General features: G+C 33.7%; 1 protein-coding gene across 1 annotated transcript; it reads right to left on the bottom strand.

The window, feature by feature from the left end:
• Positions 1 to 402: 402 nt before the first annotated feature.
• Positions 403 to 9,508, bottom strand: LOC127846795 (probable G-protein coupled receptor 139). Its single transcript, XM_052378302.1, has 3 exons — positions 9,347 to 9,508; positions 2,291 to 2,432; positions 403 to 1,557 (listed from the first exon to the last, which is right to left on the bottom strand). Exons 1-3 carry the CDS (start codon positions 9,349 to 9,351, stop codon positions 436 to 438), a joined length of 1,269 nt encoding a protein of 422 aa, XP_052234262.1. The 5' UTR covers positions 9,352 to 9,508; the 3' UTR covers positions 403 to 435.
• Positions 9,509 to 10,709: the final 1,201 nt, after the last annotated feature.

Below are 10,709 nucleotides of genomic sequence, written 5' to 3'. Positions count from 1 at the left end.
CCAGTGGGGATCGATTCCGTGACCTCCCGGTGAGTTGTTGTAGTATGTGATTCTGATGCTGATGATGTTATGTTGCTGTTACCGATTCTTTTTGCATCGTCCTTATTTTTATATTGTTTTTGATATTGTTGTTGATGACGACGATAATTATGACGCCATCGACGACGTCGACGACAAAGACCACGACGACCGCAATGTGACATTGTGAGCAGAAAAAAACATATTTTATAGCACTTTAAAAACAAATCGATAGTATGCAGTTAATTTATGGAAAATATCACAATTGATAAGTTATGTACAGTACAACAAGATAACAAACAACATATTCAAACTTTGTGTGTATCTCAACAATTTTCATAATATAATGTTTTGATTTTTATTTAAAAAAAATTTTTTGTTTTAAACTGTTTTGTGTCTGTCGCCGTACATTTGAAATCATAAGGCCGTTTCATCGTGGCATATGGTCTTACTAGCTACGTGGTAGCCATTGACACGTGAGCAATACAGGTGCTGGCTGTGGTCAGAAAGATTCGTCGAAGTAGACGCATTCTTACGGCATAGCTTTTTCATTACATGGTTGCGGAACTTTTGTCCCAGAGCGCAGTACAGGTAAAAATTTACTGAATGATTTAAGAACATAAGCATTTCGGAGCAAGTTCGTATGAGCTGTCTTTTGGCTAACACAGGTATTGACGCATTCTCAGTGTTTCCGTTCCATTGACTGTGGTATACCATTACAATGGCCATTGGGAATGTGGTGATAAGGAATGTAAAGGAAACCGCTAGTAGCATCACAGTAAGTTTAATGTTAGTGTCACTGAAGTACTTCCGTTTGTCAGACTGTTTGAAGGGTCCATTCTGCGCTGCATCACGCCATAGTGTGGCTTTAATAGTCTGGAATATAATCAAGGTATTAAAGATAACTATTAGTAGGAAAGGGAGCAGTGCATACAGTGTGGCGTCAATCCATGGCCATATTGTCACCACGAGATAGTGGAACGATTTGGTTGGTATACATTCTTTGAATCCGTTTGATTTTTCATGTGTTGTCATTGTCCACGCAAAGTGTATATTGAGTGATAGGAATATAGATGCAATCAGCGCAATAACCCGTTTCGCTCGAGATGGATTGCAATATCTTGATGCATGTAACGGATGACTAACTACTATATATCGCTCGATTGTGACCGCAATTATTAGCCAAACGGAAAACTGGCTTCCGCTTAAGGCCAAAACAGACACCGTCTTGCACAACCATGCCGTTTCACTTTGAATATCTACCCCTAGCACGTCGCCCATCCACCGCCGAAACAGGCCGACAAACAACACTAAGGAATCTGCTAGCGCCAGTGCCGCTAGATAGAGATTGGTTGACTGTCGGGACATTGCCTTGTTTCGAAGGATTATGAACGCGATGACGTTGCCAAAAGTCCCCATTAGGAGCAGGAAAGGTGGCACGTAGAGACTGATCGCCTTGTGGACTCGGTACTCGAAGACATTCATCACGTCCGCCTCTTGAACTGGTGACGGCAGCTGAAGGTCTTCAATGAATTGTCGCTGAAACCCGAAACAGGGGTTTAATCATCAGTGTAGCATTGTAACAATCATGCTTAGATGCCTTTTTAGTTGAGACCTTTTCTGACTATTTAAAGTTGACTTTTTACGTGTATATTTATATATTCATCTGTATAATATACCAATCATCGCAGTGTGCACCATTATATATATGTATTTCTCCTCTATTATCAACAGTCTCACGCTACTGGTATTTTAATCAGTTCGATTACCTTGTTTGATATTTTCTGTGTGCGTATATACTTTTTAATGGCTGTAAATAATAGTTATGACGGTACATGGCTATTGAATGGATCAATAACAAGCGACAAGATGGCGATGAATGTGATCGAAGCATAACGTTGGTCATAAAGGCTCGCGTTATGTTTGTTCTAAACATCGCGAAAGATTATTCACTTTTTATTTAACCGTGATCTAAATATGTTTTCGTTCGGTGGTCTGTAATATTTTAAGGTTTTAATAGTAGTGAAACATTCTATTTGATGGCGACTCGGGCTTCTAAGTTCATACGTTTTTTGTTAGAAAAAGGTGCACGCACCTTCACATGAATCATTACATTGATATCAAATTATAAAATCTATATTTAAATATGCACAGTATGGGATAATTTGAATTTATGAATCGGAACACACTTTCAACGGGCATAACGAATCCTTTTATTATAAACAAAGTTCAACAAACGTATCATAGAAAAATACATTAACACGTGTATTACCCTTTGCTCTGGTGAAAGTGCAAGTATTTCGGACGTCATGTTTTCGTCGAAGTTAAACTGCCTCAAGATATCCGCCAGGTACATAGTTAGATTTAGGGGTTCTGTTGGTTTGCCCAACATTTCAACATCGCTGCGGCTGAAACTGTGAACATTCTATTTGTTAATTCATCCGACTCGTTGACGGATGCAATCGAATAAAGTGTAATTTCTTACATTAACAAATGTGTGTTTATGATCCAACATTATCGAATATCTTTGACCATCATAAGTCATGCGCTCTTAGAAATCATTTGTATGTTAAAAAAACAGCAAATTGAGGTTCCGATAACTACTAATACAGTTGCAATATCAGTAACAAAAGTTGAATACATGAACCACGCAAGCATGTGTTTTGTTTCGCTTGCGTTTTACACGGCTTACATACAGGTAATTTACGAAAAGCTAATCTATTCCTTAGGTTTATTTTAAAATATGTTTACACCCGTGTAGCTAGCCGACAATTAATCTGAAATTCATAAATCATTCAATTGATATATAGTAATTACATTTTCATAATGGAATCTTACATAATAAGTATTATTAATATTTCAAACATGGTGGGATACAAACCATGCCTATCAATGTTGTATTTATTTTTAGATTTTAACAACAATGAAACATCTATTTTATGTAACAAATATTTTTGCATTTAAAATGAAAACTTAATGCTATGTGCTCATAAACACAAATGTTATATATTCTTTGTTTATGAAATTATAGTTATTTGTTAATTATAAAATTAATCAGGCAAGTAAGGAAACCATGATCGGAGGTCACACGGAAGTCAAATAGCCTTAATATTCGGGTGACGTTAATTCGGGTTTTGTAGAAAAATCAAACAATTGCTTTTCTTCTAAAAAGGGACAGTTTCAACAGTGTCGATGCTCCATAAAAGCCAAGTGAATAACTGGAAAAGGGAGTTTATGTAATGCAGTAATGCAAACAAACAAGCTATACATAAACGCCAAATTATTGGTCAAAATAATAAAATGTACAATATAGCGGAACCGCATTTACGTGGAACTTGTAACTTAATCACCATCAACAGTTAAACCAATAAAAAATCCGTATTAAATGCTCATTTTTGAAATGTTTGATAATGAATTTGAATTTCATTTTTATTCATGTTCGTGTTTTGATTTGAAATATTGATATTAATTTTAGCACCGACCCGGTTTTAAAAGATTTATATTTCTTTCTTGATTTGAGGTTAATTTTCTTAGATGTCCCGACGCTTCATTTGTGTCAGGCAACCACCTTACCTTATAATCATTATGAATATTTAAATCGATGTTTATACGAATTGATGATGGAAGTTCAAGTTGAATAATATTTATATTTAAATAAGTAAACAAACATAACACAAACATGAACAACCAATAAGTGTTCTGAGGAGCTTATTATTATGCCGTAATGTTTAAGTACATTAAGTTTAACTATCAGTTAGTAAACACTAAACAATGTGTCTTTTTTCAACTCTAACAATCTCAACAGCCGAGAAAACTCATCTAATAAATTAATTTGCTTTATAAGAAACATCAAAAGCATCAGCAAAACAAGAGCTGTCTCCATAGGATTACATAATTATGCCCCCGAAAAACGCTATGATAGAAGTGATGAGTATTTTTCGAAACCTAAACGCAGATTTCGAAACCTAAACGCGGACCCTAAGTTCTAGGTCAAGGTCTAAGGGGTTAAAATTTGTATGCGTATGAAAAGGCTTTGTCCATATACACGTGCATACCATATATGAAGGTAACATCTGAAGCGACATAGAATTTATGAGCATTTTTCGAGACCTAAATGCAAAGTGTGACGGACAGAAAGACGGACAGACGGACGGACCGTGCGATCACTACATGCCCTCCTTCGGGGGCATAAACAATTCGAATAAAGCAGACCAGTATAAAGATTTCTGTCTGAGATATTTCTTTCATTCTTCTTGAACTAATTTAAGTTAACGAAACCAAACCAAATGTACGACTTAACAAATCAAATAACAGTATCGCACGTAAACGCATCGTATAGTATATATGTTTAATAGTATCTTTAATGAAATCGTTACTACCATGTTAACCTGTCTTACAATACAACGTACTTCAACGAAGAAAAAAATGCATGCAAATACAAGTATGATAACACATAAACTAATATCAATATTTTATTTAATCTTTTTTTTTTGCTAAAATGTCTAAAAATAAATACAACATACGCAAACTATTTAACTGGTTATTTAACAGATACTCAACACACAAAGACATGGGTTATTATTTTACTAATTGCAAATCAATGTATTAAGCAAATGAATGTTATATTTAAAAATAGTCTTCAAAAGAAATGCATTCAATACCAACGCCATTTGATAACGATAATACCTCATTATTTCTGTCATTGCTGCATCATAAAACCAGTTGATTTCACACGCATCAAAGCTATTATTTCCATTATCGCATTAGTATATATGACGACAAAATCGAAGTGTGTCTGGGATAATGGGAAACAAACAGTCGGGAGAAATGAGACGTATGCTCTTTTATAATTGTTATTGTGTAAACAGTCAAATGAATGTTTGAGCAGACCATTGTTTCTTTTAATTATAGTCCAGTCCAAATAGTCTTTTATAGTATAGTCAAGTATGTATATGCGTGTATATGCGGCCCGGAAAGATAGATCATGGACTGATATTTAGCCCCATATGACAAATCCCTTTTATGGTTTCATCGTAGTTGCACAGGAGAGTGTTCATGTTACTATATATGTGATGTGGAAGTTGACTGGTTAGTACGGTTGAATGTTACAAGGAAAACCAGTCGGGGCAAAGAAGCATATTCCTAGTGATTTAAATATGATGAAACAATAATTACATATTTGTATCAGTTTAGATGGATATGAGAAAAAAATAAATACATATCTATATCAAAACTCTGTTCCTCCAGTCAAGTTAAGATTATATATTAATTTATTGGTCGTTTTGGTAACGATACATTATTAAGAAGCCTAACTGATTATATTTCTGTGCTGTTGGTTTGTGTTCATATTTTTAATTTAATTTAAATGCGTTCATAGAATGCCAAACTGATCATAATGCGAATCACAAAGAAGCCTATTGTCGAAAACATTAGTTACATGTTATACTTGTAACCAGTTAGAAATGTAACGTTTGTTTGAATCATATCATCAAAGTAATCAAACTGTAGCTTTAATTTTTCACCGAATATACAAATTTACAATGTGCAATTTGTTTCTCAAATTTTCTCCCATATTATGCAAATAAGTAAGTAAAATCATTCGGCTGCCCTGCACATTTTGATAGCGAACATGTTTGTTGCTTGTTTGGGGTCTTTTAATATCAGTATTTTAAACTCAGATAACACCTGAGATGTTTAATCGATCATGTAGCGTTGCAAGATACGGAAAGAAGCAGCCAAGCAATTATCTAACAGATCGCCTCTTGTTACTTGTGGGGCGAGATGAGTAGGCGTGTTAACCGCGATCTTCTGCTGCACTGTTTAACTGGATGATGTTATTATACGTGACACTAACGAATTGTTCACGAAAATATGTACAATTCTTGTTCTCTTTCACAATTTCAATAACCGTTAGAGTGAATATTCCTCCAATACCCCAGTTGTTGAATTGCCAAACGTGATGTAGACGTCTTATTAGTAAGTTTACCAGTAAAACAAGCGTTTACGTATACTGAAAACAAAGCTTATTTAGACATCCGCTAGTTTTCGTTTTAGTAACGCTCGATTGGTCATTGTCGGCTCGGGTACTACTTAAATGTACCCCGGGTACTCTTAAGGAAACTTATATGTATCCCGGGTACGGAAAATATACTGAAAAGTACCCGGGAGTTGTAACGCTTAATTGGTCGTTGTCGGCTTTTTATCAAATTAACTATGCTCATAAGCTATCTCAAACACACACCGTGTTAGGCTATAAATTTGCAATATGCTGTTTTATGCCTAATAAATGTTATGTTATGTTATGTTATATTTATGTCAATTTCTGTACAATGGACTCTATGTTATCAAAACTCCTGCTCATTTTTTTTCCAAAGATAATATTGTTTCGTATTGCGTTTTACGACATCGGATTTTAGGATGGAATAAAACACGGGAACAGTCGCAATTGGCCGGGTACGTGTTTGTTTATTTTCCTTACCCAGAGTACATTTAAGTATAGTGAAGAGTACCCGGTATACATGTTAGTAGTACCCGAGCCGACAATGACCAATCGAGCTTTACTTACCAGTAATGTACATATACAAGAAAAATACCAATCAAAGTTTGTAAGTTTTAGGCTCCAAGAATGATAACTTTTTCTCAGTTAAAGCAAATTACACATTCACGCATTTATATCTATTTGCATGGTATAACTCAGGTCTTGGAACATCGATGTTAATAAGTTCATGCACGATTTAAAAAAAAATCTGACAAATTTTCTTTACTGTTATTACGGTCATCTTAAAAAAAATAAATAATGTGTCTTCGCTTTCAAAATTATAATGTAACTGTTGATGTTTAATGTTGTCGCAACATCTCTTACGAAATGCAAGTAGTTTATTGATTAATTAAAGTTATAATACTTTTTGGTTCGATCAATAGAAATTAAGTATTAATTTGTACTAACCCAGACTGTTTATTTTGGAGCGAAGGCTTTTCTGAGTATTGTTGAACATTAATTATTGTGTGACACCTTCAAAACAAGAAACCAAGAACTGTTAATAATAACAGCTCGTTATAAATATAAAAACTAAAGTTTTAAATGTACTTTACAAGTAAAATTTACACCGAACGTTATCAGTTTAAACATATACGAGAATATGAAAACCTGCATGTTAACCTTATTTGTAAGTTAAGATTGTCACTATATCCATCGACGTTTTGTTTGTTCTTTGATTCTTAAAGGCGCAGTTAAATGATTCTTTATTTTACCCCCCCCCCCCAACCCACCCACCCACACAACTCTTTGCTAGTATACCCATGTGTTCTGGCACTTAGCTGTGGTCAGAGTGTAGCGGACTCTAATAAGCTGACATTCATAATCACTACACTTGGCATAGCAAAGTTTCAATTAGCCCTGCCACGAGCACATATAAGATATACACTGAGGTCATAGCTGTCAAACGTGCATTTAACGTGCACACAGGTCTTTGAGTCAATGGCAGAAAAACTACATTTTATAGTATAATAGCATGCGGTGTAAACGATCGGAACTTATATAAATAACCCTGTAGTAAAACACTCACAAAGATAAACTAAGGAATGAAGCAAAAATGCATAACAATGAAACTTATTAAATGCGGAACGAATCTGTGCTAAAACATGGACATTGGTCGACTCATGAAATACTTTTAGAATTTTTATAAAATAACAATTCTTAGATCCGCAAAATAGCTAATATTTTTATAAATGTATATAACAAAGAACTGTTAATAATAACAGCTCGTTATAAATATAAAAACTAAAGTTTTAAATGTACTTTACAAGTAAAATTTACACCGAACGTTATCAGTTTAAACATATACGAGAATATGAAAACCTGCATGTTAACCTTATTTGTAAGTTAAGATTGTCACTATATCCATCGACGTTTTGTTTGTTCTTTGATTCTTAAAGGCGCAGTTAAATGATTCTTTATTTTACCCCCCCCCCCCAACCCACCCACCCACACAACTCTTTGCTAGTATACCCATGTGTTCTGGCACTTAGCTGTGGTCAGAGTGTAGCGGACTCTAATAAGCTGACATTCATAATCACTACACTTGGCATAGCAAAGTTTCAATTAGCCCTGCCACGAGCACATATAAGATATACACTGAGGTCATAGCTGTCAAACGTGCATTTAACGTGCACACAGGTCTTTGAGTCAATGGCAGAAAAACTACATTTTATAGTATAATAGCATGCGGTGTAAACGATCGGAACTTATATAAATAACCCTGTAGTAAAACACTCACAAAGATAAACTAAGGAATGAAGCAAAAATGCATAACAATGAAACTTATTAAATGCGGAACGAATCTGTGCTAAAACATGGACATTGGTCGACTCATGAAATACTTTTAGAATTTTTATAAAATAACAATTCTTAGATCCGCAAAATAGCTAATATTTTTATAAATGTATATAACAAAGAGACCCACTAATAAAAAACAAAAATGGTCGTTAGATCAAAATGGGATGTAGAGTAGAGAAATGTCTGACGATGTTATTATGCATAAGTGGCTTCGGCACGCAAAATCTTCAACAACATACTAACATTAATAAATAGCGAATGAGTTATTAATCCCTTAATTCAGGATATGCTACCATATCGTCAGTATTGATTAAGCATTAAAATATAATGAGATTTTTTAATAAACAAGATGCTGGCTAAAAGTAATACATTCAAATACGTATACATCTGTTTACGCCGATAAAATGATGTGAAATGATAATGTTGATATTTAGATACACATTGTCAAATATTGCAAGATAACATGCCTAATCAAGTTGCAAGAAGTACAATTGCATAATATCGCTACATATGAATCCGCAAATTTAACGGTTCTGTATAAAATCCATGTACAAATGCGAAGAATATTGTAAGTAATAAACATAACTGTGTATGTATATATCTGTCATGTCTTTGAATTACGTATTTACTATAATTTCTGATCTGCATATGTATTTTTCATGTGTTTAAATAACGTATTAACTCTAATTTTTGTTCTACATATATATAGTTTCATGTTTTTGAATAACGTATTTTCTTAAATTTTATGTAATATATATATAGTCTTACTGTTGTATACAGATCTTATTAAGTTTTATTGAACAAGATTCAGCTTTACATTATATTTTATTAATTGTTTAGAAATAGTTCACTAGTCTACAACTTTACAGGTTGAACACGCCAATAATACGTTTACAATTCAAATAGACCGTATTCTAACAAAAATTATTTACTTTTGATTACTTCACACAGCGGTACATTTGCAAACATAATTCACCACAAAGACATAACTACCTCATATTCCTTTCAGTATATTTCGTCAATATCCATTTTAAGAAATGCTATAATAATTTAGCACGTACTCCTACTGGAAGAACAACGCGTTATGAATACGCCGAGATGTTTGATCTGTTATTCCAATATCACACACGGAATATCTTCAATTATTGGCTCCAGCAAAACGTATGTCGAGATGAAGGCGTATCAACAGGAGAGGCACAGCTTCAGATGTGCACAAGTAATTAAGTGAAAGGTTACACAACAAACATTATCTTTTTATATAAATATTAATGCATTCTGTTTATAGACAATTGATAACAAAATGATTTATACGATAAGAAAAAGCGACACTACTATTAACATTAGATTAAATGTGGATTATTTCAGAGAATATGATATTATCTTAAGCAAAAAATCACATATCTATCAAACTACATTTAATGTGTTGATGACTGAGTATTTAGTGTAACCTGAACCTGTCATATTTTAAACATCTGCTTTAGCAGCTGTGGTCACGGCTACAAAGTTATACCGATATTAAACTTACCGCTTGTGGTTCATGAAATGTGAACTCCAATACATAAATGAAGAGATGTAGTAGAAGTATCAGAGGGTTTTAATTCAAGCTAAGTATGCGCTATACATTGGAAATAATACTGTTACGTACTTTTGGTAAGAGGTTTACTTCTGTATAGCGCGATATTAAAAAAAAATAACATGAGTCAAAATAAACTTTCAAAACTATCATTTATTCATACAACGACCTTCAATTCAGTGTAAAATACCCCGTAAAGAAAAACACAATGTTAGTTGATTGTAACCACAAATGCACTAGGCTATTAATTATACCGAATGTACATGTGACACAGCAAATCAGTTCCGCGTCCATTCACACATTTGTAAATAATACAGTAAACGTGATATAAAACTTATGAAATCAGTCTTAACTTTACATATACTATATTTATACAACTGGATAAAATTATATATTCGATGTGATAAATTACTTACAGGTATTTACTTAAAAAAAACGAATGATTTATTATGAAAGAAATGCGTCTTCCCTCACGCCGGGTATGCGAATACTTCGTTGACGGATGGCACTTCACTTACAGAGAACAACAAAAGCCACGCGCGAGAGGTGAGTTCTTCAGCCTTTTTGTATTTATGTTCTGTTTATTTGTTTTTTTGACACAGAACATTGTTTGGGTGATTAATGGTATAGCACTTCGTATTGCGAAGAAAGAAATTCGCGGAAAAACGGTGATTTATTTAAAAAAAACGATACGATTCCACCGATAATCAGCATGAATTGAATGATCAGTACATATTTTAACAAAATAAACATACTTGGAAATAAATCAAAAACGTGCTTACT

The sequence above is a fragment of the Dreissena polymorpha genome, chromosome 9 (assembly GCF_020536995.1).
Source record: "Dreissena polymorpha isolate Duluth1 chromosome 9, UMN_Dpol_1.0, whole genome shotgun sequence".
Classification (NCBI taxonomy): domain Eukaryota; kingdom Metazoa; phylum Mollusca; class Bivalvia; order Myida; family Dreissenidae; genus Dreissena; species Dreissena polymorpha.
The sequence above is the reverse complement of the archived record's forward strand: the minus strand, read 5'-3'. Positions and strand labels throughout refer to the sequence as shown.

Bases quoted from the DNA above. Each gene is read 5' to 3' on its own strand.
- LOC127846795 (XM_052378302.1), bottom strand. The intron at 1,558-2,290 runs GTAATACACGTG...TTCGGGTTTCAG, and splicing joins CACTTTCACCAGAGCAAAGG to CGACAATTCATTGAAGACCT.